This window comes from Mus caroli, unplaced genomic scaffold, assembly GCF_978045245.1.
Source record: "Mus caroli unplaced genomic scaffold, Mus_caroli_1 scaffold_5, whole genome shotgun sequence".
Classification (NCBI taxonomy): Eukaryota; Metazoa; Chordata; class Mammalia; order Rodentia; family Muridae; genus Mus; species Mus caroli.
Genome location: NW_028227260.1, coordinates 30477570 through 30501771, shown reverse-complemented (window position 1 = coordinate 30501771; position 24202 = coordinate 30477570). Strand labels below are relative to the sequence as shown.

Below are 24202 nucleotides of genomic sequence, written 5' to 3'. Positions count from 1 at the left end.
TTGTGGTTTTTCAATAGAGTAACAAACAGAAAAACAAACAAACAAACAAACAAAAAACCAGACTTCTCTTGGGATTGCATATACACTGATTTGATCTTTTACTTGTGTGTGTGTGTGTGTGTGTGTGTGTGTGTGCGCGCGCGCACGCGTGCGCAAGTATGTGTGGGGGGTGGGTACCCCTTGATGTCCCTCTTTAATTTTTATTTTTTCAGGTCAGATCACTTTGGATGTCATTAAAACGAGAGAACTAATATAGGAGAGTGGAAAGCAGAACACCAAAGCCACGGCCTTGTGTTCTCTTCTTCTCCTTGCTGGGAATTCAATTTTACCTTGTCATTGGAACAATAGCTATGCCTACCTTATATTAACTATATTAAGACCTTAGTTTATAGATCAATTTTATCTGGTAACCTTCACTCTCAGGTAAAATTGGGAAGGTAAACAAAAATGCCTCTGAACAACAGTTGTAAATGCTGTGGGTACTTGCACTGAGGCCTTCAAGTGCCCTCTGGAAGCCCGTTTGCTCTTTCTGTAGGACCAAGCTTAATTGCCTCGCATCCAACAACACTGGAGAAGCATAAAATTGTCGAGGAGGGCTGATGCTATCAGCAGCAAGCTATACAAGACTCTTCCTCCCTCATGAAAAATTGTTCAGTGTTACATTACTGGTTTTTTTTTTTAATGAATTAGGCTGGTTCATGAGGTCTACTCCAGCTTCAATAATATATGACTTCAGCGCAAATTATAAGAGTCTGGGGACAGATAATATTACTGCTATACTAAATAATAGCTTCCAAGACTAATCCACCGTCAATAACAAATCATAATTAGTACATCTTAGTTATGAAAATAGGGCATTATTACATTTTTGTACATTTTAGTCTGTGGAATAAGAAGCAAGAACAGCTAATGATGACGTGCTTTTAATAATATAGGGGTAGAGCGCATTGATTTCTTTTATCCATTTGCTTCACATAGTCCATTAGAGCAAAAGGTCTGTGTTAATTCTATAGGGAAATGAACCTAATATTTTGTTGGTAGTTTTTCACTTAATTATGTTTAGTGCAGTGGGCATGCAGATGCCATAACTTTGTGGATTGGGTTTCACCCTTCTACTCTTACAGGGGTCCTGGGAACTGAGTCAGGTTGTCAGTCTCAAGTGGCAAGGGTTTTTATCCCCTGAGTCATCTTGCTGCCCAACTGGTATAAATTTAATCAGTATATGACATATATGTTTTACAGAAATAAAATGCTGCACACAGATTTGTTAAAAAATATTCTAATATTGTGCTGAAATGTATGTTATATTCACTCGTGGAAAAAAAGCTGATTGTATGGTTTCATGCACTAGATACATTTTTGTTATAACATATTATCACTTTTCCATTAATTAATTAATTAATTTATTCATTTTATATCCCAATTGCTATCCCTTCCCAGTTCATCCCTCACATAGTCTCTACCTCTTTCGAGAGGATAAGACACTCCCCTGTTATCCCCCCACCTTGGCACAGCCTAACCCTGCAGTGATACATTTTTTTTTATAAGAGAAGGACTTAGCTAAACATATTTGATTATGTTGAATTATTATGTCTGATACTAAAAATGTTGGAAAGATGGCTCAATGCAGAAAGCACTTGGCATGTAAACATAAAGACCTGAGTTCAAATCTCCAGAATCTAAGGAAAGCCATACAGAGTAGTGTATGCATCTGTAAGCCCAATTCTCCTAGAGGTAAAATAGAGAAAGAGACAGGAAAATTTCAAGAAGCTCAAAGGCTAGCTAGCATGTAATATACAGTGGAGAAAAGCGACAAGAGACCCTGTCTCAGTTAAGGTGGAAAGTAAATACTGGTTAAGCCACAAGTATGCCATAGCATGTGTGTGTACTTGTATTCACATGTTAATGCATGTACATATAATACACAAAATTAAAAAGCTACTTACATAAGTATGGTTAAATTTTACTATTTGTGTAAAGCAATTTTTCCAGTAAATCTTACTTGAATGAAACATGTAACTTCCTAAATATCCCCTAAAAAAAAAAAGATTCTTAATTTAGAGAGGGAGTTGGTATGCTGATTTAAGTTGTCAGACAAAATGAAGAGCTAGGTGGAAATTAAAATTCAAATGATGGGTGCTAGGGAGATAGCTTAGTGGGTGGTAAAGGCATTGCTACTAAGCCTGATAACATGAGTTCTATCCCCAGGAACTATTTTGTAGAAGGAACGAACAGACTCTCACTCATGCAAATGTGTTTACACACATGTACACACAAGCACACACATGCACACTAAACAATGATTAAAAATAAAACCGATGGAACATTTGCTTTCATTCTGGAAGACTATGAACTGGACCATCAGAGATACAGAGGCAAATGGGAGAGGGGGCAGTAATCAAGATGTATGCTGGGGACTTGAGGATGAGAGTCCAAAAAAAAATAGAGTTATGGAAAAGCGAATGACAATAAATGGCTGCATGTGGTTGAATCTGAGTATGCACGAAGTATAGTGTAAGGGAGATATACCTAACTGGACAACTCCATTCAGACCATATCAAATGAGGTTGTATACCCTAGACCAAGGAGTCAGGCTTCAATGAGTAATATAGAGTAAGTAAAGAATTCTGAGCAGGATATAATCACATATGCCAAACAAAAAGCAAGAAACAAAAAATCAAAAAACAAAAATTAAAAAAATGAAAATAATTCTGATGACATTTTAAGGGAATATAGTTAAAGATACTCACTGAACATGATGTAGGAAAACCAGAAACAAGTTAGGTTATAGAAATATGCCAAGGAATTATAAAAGCAGCACGAATATGAAAAAAATATTTTGATAATGGGAGACGCCAAGAAAGAAAGATATACATGACTGATAGGCATGTATTAAAGGGTTAAAATGGAGTTTCCCTGTCTTCACCTATTGTTTGGCCGTGGGCCTCTGCCTCTGCTTCCATCAGTTGCTGGAGGGAGCCTCAATGATGGTGATTGGCTAGGCACTGATCCTGAGTATAATCGAATATTATTCGAATCATTTCATTGACTTGTTTGTCAGTAGTGTTTGGTTCTACCCTAGGACTCTGAACCATCGAGCTTCCAGATTCCAGCCATCTACATAGTGTTATGCATGAGCTGACTCTTCTGGTGTGGACCTCAAGTCATACTAGTCATTGGTTGGCCCTCCCACAATGCTCTGGGCCACCATTGCCCCAGTGACAACCATGGAGCCTGTACCAGGCCCTCTGCATATGTGCTGTGGGTTTAGCGTAGAGTTATGTTTAAACTCCTAACAATGGAGCATGTGTCTCTGACTCTTGCCTGCTCATGGGACCCTATTCCTCCTACTGGGTTGCCTTGTCCAGCCAGCTTTGACACGAGGGTCTGTGCCTGGTCTTATTTTAAAACCTGCTCTTTCCTGAAGGGAAACAGGGGAGAAATGAGGGGAAGTGTGAAGAGGACTGGAAGGGAGGGAGGGGAGGCTGTGGTTGAAAAAACATAGTAAATGTTTTTTTTTTTTTTTAAAAGAGGACTCTGTTGATACTTAGAGCATGTGACTCGAAGCATTGTGATGTCATTATCTGTGATTGGGAACAGTGGATAAGTAGCACTTTTAGAAAGCTGTAAGGCATTGAGGAAGAAGAGAACTACAGTAATGTCTAGGATAGAGCAAAAAAAAAAAAAAACCAAACAAACAACAATAACCAAGAAAATGTTTACAGGGCTGGGGAGAAGTAGCAAAGTACTTCATTTGCAGTCCTAGCATCGGAGAAGCAGAGAAGGGAGCATCCTTGGGGCTTGTGGACCAGCCCATCCAGATCAGTGGGCAAACTCAAGGTTCAGTGAGAAAATGTGTTTCAAAAAATAAGATGGAAAGAAATGGAGGAAAAGAACTTGAAATTGAACCCTGGCTTCCCCATACATGAGGACATGCCCCTAACACACATACAAACACACACACACACACACACACACACACACACCTCAAAAAAAAGAAATGCCTTTCTCCAAATTGTCTACTTATTTAAAATTTATATAAATGGGGGAATGCACTGGTATCATACAAAATATTCTTCTTAGTGGTCCTTCAGCCTCTGAGCCATGTTGAAATGGGACATGCGTCTTTCATATGACTAGGAGTGTAATTCAGTGTATTTCACTGTTCGACTTCAGAAGGTATGTATGAATATAGATTGTGGGTATTGAAACACAAACGTGTTCCTGATATATGCACAGTGTACATTCTTGACTTTTTATTTTTAAGTCTGCATACAGTGGCTAGTCTGAGTAGCCACTTCTGCTGCTTCATCTGTATCTTCTACTCGTCACTTATTAGAGGGTCACATCCATGATGTATAAAGAATTCTTTCAAATGGCAATATTTTCTAAAGTTAACTTTTAAAAGTCGCTGTACTGTCTAATATCATATCCATTACAGTATCACACTATGTGACTAATGAAAATTTTCCAGACAGATGTTTTCCTTATAGGAAAAAAGACAGAATGTTAGGTTTTAGTTTCATGGCTAGAAATTTAAAAACAACAAAAGACCCTTTTCCTCCTAACTTACAAATTCTTTTACCCATAAGGGAAATTTTGGTCATATGTTTTAGATGAAATTTAGTCATGTTTGTTTTAGATAAAGATAGAGGAAATGCTGCCTGCATTTTATACACTTCCTGTATCTTCTGCATTTTTGTTTCACGGAAATAGGATAGCGAGCCATTAACTTCTATCAGACTGAGTTGTCTGTCATGCATCAGTCAGTAGGAACCCTAAGAATTTAACTGTCACTTGTAAAGATAGTTTTTTTGGGGGGAGGAGGCTTTAACTATCTATAGTGATGAGCTGGAGAGATGATTAGAGGTTAACAGCACCCACTGCTTTTCCAGAAGACCCAGGTTTGGTTCCCAGACACACAGTAGTTTGTAAGTATCTATAATTGCAGTTTCAAGGGCTCTGACAGCCACCTCTCAATGTAGTGCATGCACATCGCTCCTGGTGCTCATAAAGACATTCACACAAACACTCATATGCATCAACTGATAAATGGATCTTTGGTGAGAGCTTTTGAATATATTAGGAAAGGATCCAAGCCTGGGTACTCAATGGTGTTTCTAGGTGGCCCAGTCTTTTGTCTTTTTGCTACTTAGAGCTGTAAATTTCAAGGATTGTTTATTTGGGTTAAAAAAATCCACAATATATACCACCATTTAAGATTTTTACTCTTAGTCGTTGAAAATGGCAACACTATCTTAGTATTGTCCTTTGTGTTTAAATTCTAGTCTAAAGGTCTTATTTGTAGGTGGTTGTTTATTCCAGGCTGGAGTTTAATCATTAACCTTGAGTAATACCTTAACCTAGTATCAATAGGGGGTTTCTCTGGTTGGCAATACATTAACATTCAAAGAACCCTTCTTTTGCTTAGAATCATTCATCTTGGGTCATAAAAACTAGGAGGATTATAAACCTTGATAAGCATTGGAATGACTTAAACAATGACATTTTCAGAACATTGAGAAAGATAAGGTTTGTCTTGCTTTTCTAACCAAACATGTTTGGGAGTAGAAAGGTTATTAGAGATATGAGACCTTTAGTAACAGTAGTAGTGTAAGTTCAGGTTTGTCCTTAACTGGCACTAAATAGAAACAAATACTTCTATCACCACTTTGTGTTATTTTCTTTGCTACCCGAACAGGCCTATATATAAAACCTTAGAGCTCCTGAAACAAAATGTCTGCCTACCTGCCTGCCTGCTTGCTTTCTCTTTTCCTTTCTTGTAATAAACATTAGATGGATCAAGATTACCCTTTTATTCTGTTATTCTTTTCTTCTTTATTATGTTTTGTAGGACATAGAGCATAAGAAAGAAAGAAAGAAAGAAAGAAAGAGAGAGAGAGAGAGAGAGAGAGAGAGAGAGAAAGAAAGAAAGAAAGAGAGAAAGAGAGAAAGAGAGAAAGAGAGAAAGAGAGAAAGAGAGAAAGAGAGAAAGAGAGAAAGAGAGAAAGAAAGAAAGAAAGAGTTGCCTTCTCTTGTCTCATTGTCTTCGCCTTATACTAGTCTGCTTCTCCTTCCCCAGTAGCTTGTGCAAATTTGATATTATCTTTGAAGATGTCGAAAAATACCACATTGTGAACATGTGCTGGGCTGTCAAACATATTATGAGATGATTTGTCAAAAATCCCTATCTTAATACATAAAGCTTTATATATATATATTAATGTTGAGTAAATATGAAAATATGCCTACTTATAAATTTAAAAAAGATACATCTAAGTATTTTAATAATCCCGAGGAGGTAAGTTCTATTGTTTGTCAGTAGCGGCTATTTATTTGTCATTAAGAAGGCCTTCACACAGTTTGCAATTTCTCAGGCCTGTACTCCTAGCTACTCAGGAGGATCAGGCAGAAGGACCTGAGTTTCAGGCTTGCCTGGGATGCAGAGTGAGACAAGCAACCTAGACTCCAAAGGTAATGCTGTTGAATTATGGTTAATGGCGTCTGCCATGTCTTCCTTTAAAGCAGCTGTTCTGGAACAGAGGGGTCATGCATCAGATACGCTGCCTATCAGATATTTACAGTACAACTCATAACGTTAGCAAAATTACAGTTATGAAGTAGCAACAAAACAATTTTTATGGTTGGGGTCACTAGAACATGAGGAACTGTATTAAAAAGAACAAAACCCTAGGAAGGCTGAGAAGCACTGCTTTCAAATATGAGCTCCTGAGATCAATGACCAAATGTTCCCATGGTTAGAGCCCTTATGGCTTTTGAATGTAATAGGTGCTTAATAATGTTAACTGAATGATAACACAGCCTTTTGTGTCAGCAGGTCTCATTTTAAATGTTTTAAATTATCCATTAAATTGGCTTTTTATATTAATGATCTCAAACTAAAACTGAATTCATTTTCTTTTACAGGTGCTGGAGACATTGTTGCAATCATGATTGGCAATCTGAAAGGAACAAAAATTCTACAGTCTATTCAAAGAGGCATCCAAGTCACAATGGTCATCGAAGTAGGGAAAAAACATGGCCCTTGGGTGAATCATTATTCAATTTTCTTCGTTTCTGTGTCCTTTTTCATAATTACGGCAGCAACCGTGGGCTATTTCATCTTTTATTCTGCTCGAAGATTACGAAATGCAAGAGCTCAAAGCAGGAAGCAGGTTTGTCATGCTCCCTTTGCCTAATTTTCAAATATTTCTACTGTTGCACTTACAGTTTGGTTTCATGGATATGATTATACTTACTAGACAAAGATCTATAAATATGCTTTTGAAATTCAGTCATTCAGAAGGATATCAGCTTTCATCATCTCAAGTTTTATATTCTGTCATTTGTCAAAGCTAATCCTGCTTGATTAAGTCTTTTAACACCTCTAAGGGTGCACAGCCAACATTTATTTCTAAATGACTGTAAATACATATGTTGCTTTAAATGAACTGTTTTCCTAAATTATAAGAGCATTTCACACTCAAAGAAATTAGAAAGTACAGATGAAGAAATATTCATAAAACCAAGATAACTGTTGTCACTGCCTGAAGGTAAATGTGCGTGTGCTCGCATGAGAGAGAGAGAATTAATGAATGAATGGATGGATGAATGAACGAATTTGTATTCAAGTCTATACTTTCCTTCCACCTTGTGGGTTCCAAGAATTGAACTCATGTTAGGCTTGACTGCAAGTAGCTTTACCCACTTAGCAATCTTGCCAGCCCAAGGAAGGTTTTAAATTTTCAATTGTTCATGATAACAGTGTTAAACTACAAACATACAGCGTATTCATAATTTTACCATAGTTTAACACTAATGCTTTAAAAAGTACAAAGTATGGAAAGGGTAGCACAAAACATCCAGGGGCTTATAAAACAGAGGAGTACCTATAATTCTCTATCCCTGATCTGATCATATTTAAACCATCTTCACCCCTTCCTATATTCTCAATTCTCTAATTGATTAGCTTAGATTCTGTGGTCATTCAAATGTTATCTCAGATTGTCACTGGTTTTTTTTTTGTTTGTTTGTTTTGTTTTGTTTTGCTTTGTTTGTTTGTTTTTTGGGGGGTTGGGTTTTTTTGTTTTTTGTTTTTTTGGTTTTGGTTTTTCGAGACAGAGTTTCTCTGTATAACCCTGGCTGTCCTGGAACTCACTCTGTAGACCAGGCTGGCCTCGAACTCAGAAATCCGCCTGCCTCTGCCTCCCGAGTGCTGGGATTAAAGGCGTGCAGCACCACACCTGGCTAGATTGTCACTTTCTTTGTTGTAGAATTATCCATTTGGTGTCCATAGGGGATTGGTTTCAGGACCTCCTGTTGTATACTCAAAATCCATGAAGTCTCTTATGTAAAACATTACAGTATTTGTATATAATGTATGCATGTACAAACACTTTAGATCCTGTCTAGATTGCTTATAATAGCTAATACATTGTTTATATTACGCAAATCAGACTTATGCCATGTTCTGTAGGGAATGACTGGGGGAAAAAGTCTACACATATTCAGGAGAGATGCAGATTGTTATTCTGAATACTTTCAATCCAATGTTTGCTAGATCCATGCACGTAGAACCTATGCACATCCTTGCTGGCGAAATCAACCCTGGCTAAACCTTACCTCGCACTCTGTGTCTCCACCTAGACTTGCAGAAGTACCAGAAAAAAATGTTTGTGGCTATACTGACTTTAAATTTATGATCTGCATCAGTACTTCTGTCTGTATCTGCATCTAGATCCTGCTCCTCCTCTCTGGCTTCTGTTTTGCCAGATATTATGTTTTCTTCCACAGCCAACTTTCTCTGGTGTACATGCTCTTTCTGGCTTTTGTATACTCAAGGCTGTCATTCCAGCAATTTTACTCCTTTTAGCAATGTCATCTCCCTTTCCTCTAGTTCTTTCCAGTCAACACAGGCACATATCAGTATTACACCCATTTTCTACAGAGTTTCTATTGTCCCTAGGCCAGAAGCTATTGAGCTGCTCTTCCCTCCCTCCCTCCTTCCCTCCCTCCCTCCCTCCTTCCTTTCCTCCCTCCCTCCTTCCCTTTGTCTCTGTCTTTCTCTATTTCCCACATAGCCTTCATGAACAAATGCAGTATCCCTCCAGAGCTTAATTATTTACTTACTTGTATTCCTCCCTTCTTCCCCATGCCACCATCATTAGTTACTGTTCCCTTCAAGGTTTGTCAGTGTAACAACGCAATGTTGTACCACTTCTCCATGACATTGGTAGTTACCACTTTCAGGGGATAAAAGCAACAGAATGTGTTTTTATGATCTGAAAAGTTCCTCAAAGGCTGGGCAATGCCATGTACTAATTTTCCACAAAGCAAAGAAACCTCCAGTATATTTAGGACCAGAAGCAACAAGATTTCTGTAGAGTAAGGAAATTAATGGAATTTCACAATAGATGAAAAGTTTAAATCGTATTATAAAACCTATATAAGGATTAGGTACTACCATATATTAATAAATGCTGAACATCAGAATGTTTAAACTTAATTGCCTTCTGTCCTCTTTGGTGAAGAAGCTTATCACAGTGGTGACAGGTTCAGCCTGTTACCAGCGAAGGTCAGAAGGATATTTAGCATTCCAGTGCCAGACTGCTCAGTAAATTCACTGTGTTAATATTTGACATTTGTATATCATGTGGGTTTTTCTCTCTGAGGGTGGAAAAAAATGGTCTCCCATATGACTGACTGACTATGCAAAGGTTAGTCACAATGATGAAAGTGGTTTGTGTCTGTCCACAGTAAGGTCCGTGTTTCTGTATTCTAAGTGCTATAATAAATCTATAAACTCCTTTACGAAGTAATACGGTTTATTCCTGGATTTGAAACAACAGAAATATATTATTCACAGTTCTGGAGGCAGGAGTAATAAGGTTTATGAAGAGCTTTGCCTGGTATTGCACAAGCTACATTGCACATTAGATGCCTAATATCATCTTTCAATTAAGCAATTTTCATAGATTATAATACATTTTATCAAAGTTTCCCTCAGTAGAATTTCAAGACTAGCATTAAAGCGTCTGGCCTATTACAGAAGGCTTTGGCAGGATCTGCTTTTACTGCTTACTTGATTTTATCTTCCTCCTTTGAGGATAAAACAATCCAATATATGGGCAGTAGTCACTTTCGCTTATAAAGATTTGAGTGCGGTAATGTTACTTATAGATTTGATTTTCATAAGTTCACATTTTTTTTTTGTAAAAAGCTTCATGTACAGGTTTACAACTTTTTTCTTTTCTTTTTTTGTTTTTTTGAGACAAGGTTTCTCTGTATAGTCCTGGCTGTCCTGGAACTCACTTTGTAGACCAGGCTGGCCTCAAACTCAGAAATCCGCCTGCCTCTGCCTCCCAAGTGCTGGGATTAAAGGCGTGCGCCACCATCGCCCGGCTCAGGTTTACAACTTTAATTGGACATTTAGCCACAATTTTTAGTTTTCTATTGATAGAAATGTTGATGAAGCTGTATTATAGAGACTTTCCCCATCATTAAAATATTAGGGAAGGCTGGGCATGGTGATGCATGCCTTTAATCCCACAAAAGCAGGTGAATCTTTGTGAGTTCTAGGCCAGCCAGGGTTATATAGTGAGACCCTGTCACTAAAAAGCAAACCAAAAGAATATTAGGGAAGATATTGTTTCCAGAGATATCTTCCTTCTGAAGATGATTACGAGGTATAGTAGCAAATATTACATAAATTGATGATAGCAGCTAAGTTTTGATAATGACTCAGATGAGCCCCCAGGAATAATACCTTTTATGGGTCATAAAAGATGTATAAGCACACACCATCCTGTTTTTGCTGATGAAAAAATACCTTGTAGACATCATGAAAAATACCAATGGATTCTGAATGAAAATAGCATACCAAATAAGCCAAAGTGGATTGTTATTCCTACTTGAAACAACCTTAATAGAAAAGAATGTTACAAGAAATCTCATGACACAATTGCATCAAGTACTAGACTACTTGTGGTTATGATCACTATACCACTGTAGAATACAGTACCCATCATTTGGAGAGAAGTATAGTGTATGTATTTTGACATTATCTAAGGCAGTACTCAGTGACACCTTACATTGGATTAAATGCTTTTAAATGAAAGAAAAGGTGGTACCCAGTAAAATAGGAGATGGAATATATATATAGTAAGAAAATCCGGATTTACATTTACTCTTGAGAAAAATAATTTTTAAGATTATAGTTAATGACATCATTTTCCCCTTCCAAACACTCCCATGTAGTTCCCCTTGTTCTTCAAATTTTTGGCCTCTTTAATTGTTGTTACTGTGTGTGTGTGTGTGTGTGTAAGTATGTGTGTGTTTTCCTAAATACACAAATACAATTTGCTCAGTCTGTAAAATGTTACTTTTACGAAAGTTTCCAGGGCTGACCATTTAGTATTGGTTAAGCAGTTGGTGTGTTCTTCCCTGGGGGAGACTCTTTCTCAGCATTCCTTAGTTCTTTTTGTAGGGTTGAAGCCTCAAGAGCTTTTTGCTTTCAACATTAGCATGTCTATTGGTATTATGCTTGTACATTTACTCTTAAGGAGCAGTGATTTTAAGAAAAGTAAGATATAGTAATTAAAATACATAGGAAGGAATCATTTGCAAGAAAGGCAGAAAAATGGATTGATGGATTTCGAAGAAGATAAGGGAGGCACAGGGAGAGAGTAATCAGCATATGTTGTATACATGAATGAAATTGTCAAAGAACAAATTTAATTAATAAGCAATGGCTTAGAAATAACTACTTTTGAGAAGGAAAAAATCATATGAATGGAAATATCACAATAAAACGCATTAAATTTTAGAAGTCATATGTAGTATAAAAATGAGACTAGGTATGAGGATAGAAACAATACTAATGATATTCATGTACTCAATAATGGAAGGAGTTAGCTATGCTGTTCAACAGTTAATGGAAACCTTTAGCTACATATTAATGTGAATTAAGATATGTGATGCACTTTGTCCCAACTAACATAGACCCTAAACGTGATGTAATCATTACTACTAGTGACATTTCTCCCTAAGAATATTTCATACGTGGGAAAGGCCAGTCCTAGAAATGTAGAGTTCTGAGATACGGTAACTAAAGCAAAGTATATTGTGACCATATTTTGAGTTTTGAAATGTATATTACTAGAACACTTCTATAACATATGCTTATGGGCTCTACACACACACACACACACACACACACACACACACACACACACACATTAAAAGGCGGGGAATATGTCTCCATTGAGAAAAGTACTTGCTTCACAGACTTTAAGACCTGAATTAGGTGCCCAGCACTCATAGAAAAGCCAAGTATGCCAAGGCTTGACTGTAATCCCAGTGCTTCGGAGGAGGAGAAAGGAGGATCAGGCTTTACTGGCCAGACAGTCTAGCCAAATTTGTGAACTGTTGGCCAGGGGGAGACTTTATCTTAGAAATTAAGGTGAACAACAATAGACTTGATAACATGGAAGGGAAAAATCTCAGACTCCAACCCCTAGACAAAGAGCTATAGGCAACTATGGAATACTGAGAGCAGGAAAAATTGTCATCCTCGGGAATGAGCACCCTGATTGTTTATTCAACACCAATCAGTCAGCCCCTAAAGCATTATGCATATAAGTAACAGTAACTTCCTGAGCAGGGTAGTTATGTACTTAGGCATATATATGGAACAATAACAAAGTCAGTGGCCATGAATTTAAGGGGTTGTGGGATGGGTACATGGAAGAGGTTGGATGGAGGAATGTGATTACTTAAAAATAAACAAAAGTAAGGTGGAGAGAAATTTAGGAAAATACATGATATTAACCCATGGCATATATACACACAGTAAAATAATCATACTGTAATATGGTATAATAAGAGTCAGCTCCTATGTGTAAACAGATCACATAGTAATCAAATAGAGTGGAAGATATAAGTAAAACTCAAGGTGTAGTGCCAATGGATAGTGACTTTCCTGAGAAAGAATTAAAATTACCTAATTTATTACTATATCAAGGCACTCTGGACGAGCTTATTACGAAGATTAGTAGCCATAGATCAAGAGGTAAATGGATAATGAAATTGGAACAGCAATAAAAGATATTAGTGAGGATCTTATAGATGGTTGGTTTCTTTAAGCCTATTTCTACTTGTTGGCTTCTTCACCTATTAGGTGTGTTTATTGTCCTTACAGATTGTATTGTGTGTCTATGTGTACATGTTTGTTTGGATGTGTATGTTGCATATATTTAATATATATAAATGCTATACTATGCTAATATAAATAGTATACTATAAATATAATTGAGTCTATAAATATGAACAAATGCTACTTATATGAAATTATATGTTCATATTATAACATATAAATATGAATATAACAGCATATATAAATACTTAGACTTTACTATGGTAAGTACTTACCAATGAAGTATTCATTAAAGGTACCACACGATGGTTTTGTTGTAAAAAGTTTTGACCATAGACAATGTCAATAGACTGTAATACAAGAGGTAACAGAGTGGAACTTATACCTTGAATATTTCCAAGTTAACCATGATTGGACATTAGCCAACTCTGGGAATGTGGTCCTCAAAGTGTCCTTTATATCAGTGGTTGATGTATTGTTAGATATGACTAGAGCAATGAACCATGTTATACCAGTTTTTCAAGATGGCTTTGCACAACAATTGAGCTAGCTAATATACAGCTGGTTTCATTGTCTGGGCCCTGCCTTTCAGACAGTATGACCAGCTGCAAGCAAGATGATCCTAGCTACCAGCTCTTCCCACTCCTACCATTTGAGTCTGGGACTCTGATACTCAAATTAGTTCCCTAGATAGAGACCTTCCACACATCTACCTATAGCTTCCTGTTAGAAATAATAATACAGAGTGCTCTCAGATGAAGAAAGGCTAAGCTGTGTTAATATCTTAAAATTAATCCTTAGGCCTAGTATGTTGGCTTATGTTTATAATCTCAGCATTTGGGGGGGATGAGGCAAGAGGGTTAGTGAATGTCTGAGGCCAGCCTGGCTACAGAGTGGGTTAAAGACAAGCCTGGGCTACAGTGTGAGACCCTGCCTTAAAACAGTTGTCTTTAAGTATAAGCTATTGTTAATATTATCTGGAACATTCCCAATTATGGTCTATTAGTTAAAATAACTGAAAAAGCCATTAGCTGCTTATATTTGTACCATTATTTGTCTTAGTTTATCATCTGTCTGTCTATCTGTCTATATATGCTTAATGTATATTTGTGGTCAGTGTGTTTGCATGTATGTACTTGCCTAAATTTGAGAATTATTCCTGATCTTTTACAAAGCCATGAGAATGTTGGCTCTTACATGGAGGAAGTTAAACAAATACTTGTCTAAATGAGATCTATATTTATAATCTTCTGACTTTCACATAGATTGAAAGGAAACTCAAATAATGAGTCACAGAATTTAATATATTCATGTACTCTAATTTTACTGGCTTTTTTTTTGAGACTGGGTTTTACTGCTGTTGGTATGTTTTTGTTTGATTTGGTTCAGTTTTGCCAGTGTAACAAAAATACTTGAGAAAAATTAAAGTAGGTAAAGTTGATGATGGTTCATGGTGTTGAGATTTCAGTCCACAATCATTTAGTCCAGTCCCTCTAGGCTGGCGAAAGCATCATAGTAGACCACGTAGCTATGTAGTGTAATTACTAACCCTGTTGTGGTTATGAACACAAATGAAGACTGGAAAGGATGGGATCTCAACACGCCCTTCAAGGATACACCATCAATATGTTTTAGACCCACTTCTGAAAGGTTTGATGAATCTGTAGTAGTGCCCCAGGCTGGTAACAACACCTTTAGAAAATGAGCTTTTGAAAACATTTACATCTCAAACCATAACAATTAACCTGAGGTGGTGATGAACTTTTGATACAAGCAATCCTTCCATTTCAGTTTTCCACACTGGTTGGGGCTACAGCCAGGTATAACCATACCCAGATGATATCACTAAATCTTTACCCAACTTTATGCTGCATAATTGGCAAATAAACTTGTATCCAAAATGTTCACTGTAGTGGTTTGATATGCTGTGCATTGTGAAATGATTGCCCGAGCCAATGTTTTGAGCCTCTCCTTCACCACATAGAGTTAACCCTGCATGTGTTTAGGAACATCCATTTTAAGAACTGCTCTCCTAGCAAATTTCAAGTAAAAGATTTTGAGTAGCAGAATTCCATGATTTTCTTAGCTTTGTAAAAAAGTTAATCTCATAGAAGCAGAGAGCAAGACAGCAGCTTCCAGGGCTGTGAGAAAGGGAAATGTTAGCAAGGGACTAGAGTTGATTTAGAAGTGCAAATTTACAGTCACACCACGATTTCTAAAGATGCTGATTATATTTGTTTGAAAGGGCCATAATCTTAGTTATAACATCTCCACTGACCAATTTTCCTTTCTTCACAATTCTTCCTTACAGTATATAAAGTTCCTTATACTGCTAATGGTGGCCATCTTTCTGGGAATGATTTATATTCTTCTTTACCCCTGCCTGTCTCCAGGCCTTTTAGATATATGCGAACTGCTTTAATCGCTGGCATCGCCTTTCTGATAAGGAACATTTTTTAAAAGTTGCTTCTTAATTTTTTTCTAATGAAAGAAAACGCTTTCATATTGTAGGAACTGTTTTATTCAGGTATTGTGCATAGCTTTTCTTTGAAACGTCCTTCTCAGTGCCTTTGATTTCACACACTGAAACTGCCACATAGCACACACACTGCATTTGCTCACAGATAGGCATCCTAGGGAAAGAATCCCTTTACTATATATTTTTATACACATTTATACATCATTTTTTACCAACTCTGAGCCACGCTTATGATTTTTTCTTCATTCTTGAACAATGTCCTATATTTTTAGCTTTTAATGAAATGTTTGTTTTTTAAAAGGCAATGACTCATGCATGAAAGTCAGTTTCTTTGCATTATCCCCCCCCTTTTGATTTTTGTGTACTCTTGTCCCATTAAGTAATTAGTCTAACTCTATTAGTTGTTTGTGTATAGTTCAGTTACACTGACTGTTAAATGCCCGGTGGCCAAATCCCAGGCAGGTAAATTGGCAGGCTGACATATGTTTTATGTAATGTGGTATGACTGTACAGGTGAACTAAATAGAACAGCTTATGTTCATCTCAATTTTAAAATTGAAAATTATAATAAATAATGAGAATTGGTCTGACTTTATTTCCAGCTCCCTCCTCCCAGCCACCTTGAAAAATCTTAGAATAAAAAACAGCAACAATAACCTAAAACCGTGTAGCTGATAGCTTCCATTACTGGCATGTCACTGTCAAAGCTTTTGATTGGCTCGAGGAGTGGCATTAAGCTTCCGTTAAGAAAATTGGTGAGTGTGTGAGCACGAGCGCACACAAGAGAGAGACAGAGACACACAGACACATATACACAGACACACACATACACAAGAGAGAGACAGAGACACACAGAGACACACAGACACATATACATAGACACACACAGACACACACACACAAGACAGAGACAGAGACACACAGACACACATACATAGACACACACAGACACACACACACAAGACAGAGACAGAGACACACAGACACACATACATAGACACACACAGACACACACACAAGAGAGAGAGAGACAGAGACAGAGGCACACAGAGACACACAGACACACATACATAGACACACACAGACACACAGAGACACACACACACACAAGAGAGAGACAGAGACAGAGACACACAGACACACATACATAGACACACACAGACACACACACACAAGAGAGACAGAGACAGACACACAGAGACACACACACACACACACACACAAGAGAGAGACAGAGACAGAGACACACAGACACACATACATAGACACACACAGACACACACACACAAGAGAGACAGAGACAGACACACAGAGACACACACATATACATAGACACACAGACACGCACACACACAAGAGAGAGACAGAGACACACAGACGCACACACAAGAGAGACAGAGACAGACACACAGAGACACACACACATACATAGACACACAGATACACACACAGAGTGTCTCTTTCTTCAATTTTCAACTCGATTGTCAAATATTCTTAAACCAGATATGATTTAACATTGAGGAGGAGAGGAGAGGTTGTTAGTATAATACATCTATTTAAAATGTTTCTCAAATCGCAACATATAGCCAATTTAGAAACAATTTTAAGACTAAGTAATAGCTGACTTTGAGGGTTCCCTCCCTAGTTTTTTTTTTTTTCTCCTTTATCTTCTCCGTAAGGAAATGCAAAGCCTTTTAAAGGTTTCTTCACTAGCACACAGTGGAGGCAGTGTGCAGCTGTGGAGAGATCACGGGCTTTAAAGTCAGATACAAGCTGGGCTAGAACTGAATCAGCCTTGCCACCTGCCTGGACTTTAGTCAAGCTTCAGAACCCACTTGACTTGCCTATAAAACCTGGATATTAAAATACCTACTTCACATGTTAGTTAATGATTATACGTGATGACACAGGTAAAAAGCTTAGGCATGAGCCTGATAGGTAGTCGGGGCCCAGTAACTGCTCCTTACAAATTACTTTCCGCAGATGTACTGGAAAAGAGGCTTTTGAGAACTAAAACTGAGAAACGCCTTATTTGAGAAACCATGAAAGTATTTATATTTTAAATTAAATATTCTCGGAGCAGTGAGTAGCCACTATGGGAGTTTTTAAAAACAATTAAGAGCCAGCCCCTAGGTACTAGCAGTTTAGAGGGAGAAAAATAAAGAAATAACACACTTATAGGACCTAGAGTTCTCTTTTAAACCTAGTCTTATTAATCCTTTGGGAATTTCATACAACCTATTTTAAAGATATTCACCCTACAAGCCTCTCCTTAATTGCATCCCAACATCCCTACTCTCTCTCTCTCTCTCTCTCTCTCTCTCTCTCTCTCCCACTGACTCCAATTTGTGCTGCATATATATAATATTAATTATATATTACATATTATGTATATACCATGGGTGTAGGACTAGCCACTAGAATGATTCTCAACCTGTGGGTCGAGATCGATCGCTTACAACCATTGGAAAAAAAAAAGATACTTACATTAAGATTCATACCAGTAGCAAAACTGTGGTTTTGAAGTAGCAAAGCAAATAATTGTATGCTTAGGGGGTCACCATAACAAGAGGGACTCTATTAAAGGATCACAGCATTAGGAAGGTTGAGAGGCACTGCACTAGAGCACGGGTCATCTATGAGGAGCCACACCCTTAGTAAAAAAGTGACTCTCCTTCTCCAGCACCCATCAACTATAAATAGCTAACTAGGCTTGGGGGGCTTTCTTTCAGGCCTTCCTCCATGCAGGAATGCTGACTAGTTTGCTCTTGCGCAAGCAGCCACAGCTGCTATGTGTTCATACGTCAGTGGTTATCTCATGCCCAGAAGACATTTTGTGCTGGCCATCCCTGACCTCAGGCTTTGATAATCTTCTTATGGTATCTTTTGAGAGAGGTCCCTGAGCTTTGATAGGTGTCACATAGTTGTCCCATTTGTTGCTGAGCACTCTGCTGACATTTATTTTTTGTTCACCACTGTCCAGTACACAAAGCAACTTCTCTAGTGAGGTCTGAGAACTACACAAAGTACTCATTATTTATGGAATAAATTACAAATTGCCATTTGAACCCACATGCTATCTTTAAAGGTTGTAGGTCTTTCGAGATCTTCTGTAATCAAGTTTCATTTTTTATTAATTATTTTATGTATTTACATTTCAAATGTTGTCTCCTTCCCAGTCCCTCTTCCATGAGCCCCACCCCCACCCCTCCCTTTTGCATCTAAGAGAGTACTTCCCCACCCACCCACCCACTCCTACCTTATCCCTTTAATACCATCTCAACCTTCTAGCATCCCCCTTTTCTGGGGCAAGTTTCTTGCAATTAGGTGGTGTGTGTTTGTGTGTGTGTGTGTGTGTGTGTGTGTGTGTGTGAGAGAGAGAGAGAGAGAGAGAGAGAGAGAGAGAGAGAGAATTTTACCCCATCACCTATTTTTAGCTTGATATTAGTAACAGCTCTTTTTTTCCCCTTAGGAATAGATTCATATATGGCATATTTGCCTTTGAGCCCAAACCTCAAATTAATTTGTATTACATTCATATCTGCAATGAAGGAAAATTATGTGGCATTCATTACTAGTAAACACACAAACATTGCCATTGGAGACTCAGGGATTGATAATATATTGAATTGAACATTTAGGAATGAAAAAATCAGCAAATGCAAGCTTGAGAGCTTGTTTGGAGGCTCTGTCAGGGGAGTACAGCTATTCATATAGCCTTGACAAAAGAATGTTCCTCCTCCTTAGGGGAAGGTTGTCCTCTTCAATGGAGCATGATGCTTTGCGTGAGGCACACATGGAGTGGTAAGGTTGAAAGGGGACACCAACCTAGCCAGCCAAATTAGCTGAGTCAACCTTGGTGACGAGTAGAGTGACAGATGTTGCAGCCAGATCACCCTCCCTCATCTCAATGCACATGTATACTTAATCAAATAAACATGCTAGAGAAATAGCAGTTCCTAATGAGCACAGTTCTCCACTTGGCTATAGAACTTGATGCTTAAACCTCAATGAGAAATGTTTTAAAGACAGATAACAAAGATATTTTTCTGGGTATACAATATGCCTTCCTGTCATTGGTTCTGTTTCCCTTTATATTGCATTTTTTTCCTCAGTGTCGTAGTAGCTCCTGATCTATGTGATAAGAAAGTACTGAGGCTTAGAAATCTGAGCCACATCCAGGCATGTGGCTCTTAGTTGTTCACCTGGTGAAATGAACACAGCTTAACGGCCTATAGGCTCAGGAAACTAGAGACCAATCTGAAAACAGCTGAATTCTAGATGGTTTTATTGAACTAGGCTCCAGGGATATAAAGATCAAGCTCTCTTCTTATTCTAGCCTTTACTTGTGCTTTCATTTGCAGCAGCATTAGTTATTTCTTTTCCTTTTCTTTCTCTCTTTCTTTCTTTCTTTCTTTTTTTTTTTTTTTTTTTTTTTTTTTTTTTTTTTGAGAAAGGGTTTCTTTGTGTAGCCCTGGCTGTCCTGGAACTCACTCTGCAGACCAGGCTGGCCTCGAAGTCAGAAATCCACCTGCCTCTGCCTCTGCCTCTGCCTCTGCCTCTGCCTCTGCCTCTGCCTCCCCAGTGCTGGGATTAAAGGTGTGCGCCACCACGCCCAGCTGCGTTAGTTATTTTTACTCATCTGTATTTACTGGTCAAGGGGCAATTCGAGCCAGGTTTTTGCTCTTCCTGTGATAGAAGAAAAGGAGTTTGGTTAGTAATTATGTTAGCTTTCAGTCAAATATCTTTCAAAAATGATATATGGGGCACATCTTTAGGCACTAGGGACATTCTTTACATACCCCTACTATGGATTACTTTCTTTCAAAATATCATTGTCTGGAACAGTCACAGGTATGTTACTCACTTACAAACCCTAGTTTATATTTCCATTTACTAAATGTTTTATTGAGTATCTATGATATGTCAGGCACTATGTTAGGTATTTTATTTGCATTATATATAATTTCCATGATATATCTGTGAGCTGGAAACCTTTCTGGGGAGGTGGGGGATGGGGGCAGGAAAGCTCTTTCTTTCTCATAATGAACGCTGGTTCTCAATACCAATTTTTTTTATGAAGTTCTGCTATGTTTATTCATTTTTGCAACTAAAACTAAGATTGTAACTCAGAATATGATCGTGTATGATCTGTCTTGCTGAAATGCCCTTGAGTTCACATCCCATCGACTTTGATGTGTATGTAAGCTACCGCAAGTTCAGTTTACACATGAGTATATTCACCTGAGACATTCTTAAATAAAATATAGATGTTTTCTGAAAAACAGAAAAGATTTATTTGCTGCATTATACCAAATTAAGACCAAATATCTTGTTTTATTCCTATAGCCAATTCCAGCTTCATAAAAGCAAGACAGTCTCCCAATGATTCCATTCTTTGCAATCTTTTCTTAACTTGTAGGGTCATTTTCTTTGTAATATGACTTGTGACTCAATTATGCAGACTATTTCAGTCTTTGGTCCACTCCCTATAAGAGCTTTGCTTTGATGTTGACTATCCAGACTCATCTTAGATACATGCTCAGTGAAACAATTTGGAATCCATCCTCCTTCCTAGACAAAATTGGTTGTAAGCAGCAGGTTTTTCTAATATTAAACATATAGGCGTTATTTTCTTCATTTTATAGAAAAGTAAGTGTAATACTTTGGTGACTTGTCAGTGTTATTCTTTAGTCAATGACAAAATCAGATTTTTAATCTAGGTCCATTTGAATTCAAATCCTGTGCACTTTTGTTCGAACAAGACCCATTTCAGAAAAGAAATTGGAGAAGGTATACTTTAAGGTCCTTTGAGCTTGAAAATAGGAAAATTGCTTCAAAAATTCATAGCGTCTGAATCCATTTGGAAGAGAGGCATACTGTTTTTTGCCATTATGGTCCCAGGGATGCTATTTTTAAAAGTAGGGAAACACAGTAAGTTTCAGTAATTTGGGGATTTAAGGTCCATTCTACATGAGAAAGTAATGTCTGGTACTATAAATCTGGCCAAGAACCCAAGGGGTGGAGCTATTACTAGTATTTTGCTAGATTGACATAGTATCAAACTGTCTTCTAAATTCATAAGTCTATACCCATTGATCAGTGCTATTTTTGGTCCTCATCAAAGGAGTGACTTTGTGCCATGGACAGGAGTTACCAATGAAACAATTGGTCAAAGTACAGAGAACAAAGTGTCTCTGGTATACTCAGACATAAATGGGACATCTATATCACAGGGCTTAACCCCAAGGCACAGGGAATATCTTAGAAGAGGGAGGAAAACAGTATCTTCTGGACATAATCGGACCACTGCACTGAGTTCACAGTAACTGATTACCTGCAAAAGAGTCAGCATGCCTGCATGAAGAAGAAGGAAGATGGGCTGGAAAACTCCACCTCTAGTGGAACCATTAACAGTTGATGGGTATTTGTAATGAAATGTCAGTTTTCTTTAAGGGTTTATCCATGGTATATACACTGTATTCCAGTGCAGTGGTTCTCAACCTGTGGTTAGCAACCCCAGGGGGTTGCATATCAGATATTTATTTATATTAGGATTCATAAATGTGGCAAAATTGCAGCTATGAAGTAGCAATGAAATAATGTTATTGTTGGAGGGGGTCAGCACAACATGAGGAACTATTATTAGAGGGTTGTAGCATTAGGGAGGTTGAAAACCACTGATCTAGTGGATGGCCCCACACAGCTGTGAATGTATAGGCAGCATAAAATTGACTCAGTGGACTATGAGAAAATGTTTCCCGTACATATGTAGCTGATGTGCAGCTCAGACTTCATGTGGGTCCTGAACAACTATCCCTAAACCTGTATGTAGAATCCATTCCTCAGTGGGAGTAGTGCCTACCCCCATCAGAGACTTGATGTACCAGGGTAGGGACCATGCATCCTCTCAGAGGAGAAGGGGAAGGCGGGGACTGTGGGATGGGGGAGAGAATGTTAGAGGGGGGAGTCATCGGGATAAAGTGAATACATTTTTAAAAAAAAGAAAAAAGAAAATGTTTCAGTAATTTGGAAGATCATTCTTGATATCAGATAAAGGGGATATGTATTATGGTTAGTTTATTTGTGTGTGTGTGTGTGTGTGTGTGTGTGTGTGTGTGTGTGTGTGCGCGCGCGCCAAGAAGCTATTTCTTGTTGATACCTACTGAGAAAGAGAAATTCAGTTTCCTCCAATAGAGTGGGTATATCAACCGCTCATAAGGGCAGGCCTTATATCCAGGAGTACATAGCTAAAGCAAAACAGACTCCATGTTTTTTTATTTGGTTTTGTGTACTTTTTGTTTTGATATATTTTTTCTTTACTAACATTATTTTATTGTTGTAACTTTTGTGTTTTTGTTTTCTTTTGATGGGGGAGGAGGTGAAGGGAGACAGAACATGAAGTTGGGTTAGGGTGGGGAGGATATGCGAGGAATTGGAGGAAAGGAAAGAATATGATCAAAATATATTGTATACAAACTTTCCAATTAAAAATCTTTGTGCATGCACACACACACACACACACGTTATGTTTGCAGGCAACTGTACATTCATATGGAAGCCAATGATCAAAGACATGTGTCTTTCTCAATAGTTCTCTACCTTACTCTCTGATACAGTCTTTCTCTGAACCTGGAACTCACTGAATCAACTAGACTGACTGGCTACCAAGGTGCAGGGATCATCCTGTCTTTGCCTCTTCAGTGCTGGATTAGAGTCACACAGTATGACGCCTTGCTTTTACTGAGTGCTAGGCATCAAACTTAGATCCTTAAAGCTTACATAATAAACACCTCATCAACTGAGCCATCTCCCCAGCCACAGATTCTAATCTGTAAAGTTTCATTTAGACAGTAACTTTTAATGATGGATATTTGAATCATTACTTTAAATCATACTTCTTTTAAAAATATGTCTTCTAATAATCTGTTTTTTATTACAGAGGCAGTTAAAGGCAGATGCTAAAAAAGCTATTGGAAGGCTTCAGCTGCGCACCTTGAAACAAGGAGACAAGGTACTTTTCTTACTTTTAAAGCAATACTACCAAACCATTGTTCAAACTAAATGCCAATTGTCCAAATGCCTTTTCATTGCCATTTATATACCTCATTGAGTATTAAAAATTCTATTCAATACTGCAATTAGACTGTACAATGGCCCCCGACTGTACCTTACATGCTAATCACTGGCACCTGTGAATATTATTATCTGGCAGAACAAAATTGCAGCAATGGAAAGTTTGAGAATGAGATCATCCAGGACTATTTAGACAAGTCCTAAATATAATCAGAATCCATATAAGCTCGGGGAAGAAGGAGGTTTGACCACCATACATAGCAGCATTGCTGTGAAATAAAGAAAGGCTGAGTGGTTCAAAGAAAAAGCCATGAAACCAGGAATACCAGGACTCTTTCAAAGCTAGGAAAAGTAATTGCAGGCATGTTCCCTGAAGCTCACAGTAAGAACTGCTAACCCCTCGGTTACTTCTTGACCTCCACAAAAGGTAATAAGGCATTCTATTACTGTGTAGCTTGTAAGAGATCATAATTTGTGATGGCAATGATAGAAAA

General features: G+C 37.8%; 1 protein-coding gene across 2 annotated transcripts in view; it reads left to right on the top strand.

The window, feature by feature from the left end:
- Positions 1 to 24202, top strand: part of Rnf128 (ring finger protein 128) — a 105841-nt gene that overhangs the window by 67976 nt on the left and 13663 nt on the right. For both annotated transcript variants that reach the window (XM_085838009.1, XM_085838008.1), the window contains exons 2-3: positions 6928 to 7175; positions 23575 to 23646. In XM_085838009.1, the coding sequence (XP_085694135.1) occupies positions 6928 to 7175; positions 23575 to 23646 (320 nt within the window). The remainder of the gene's footprint in view (positions 1 to 6927; positions 7176 to 23574; positions 23647 to 24202) is intronic.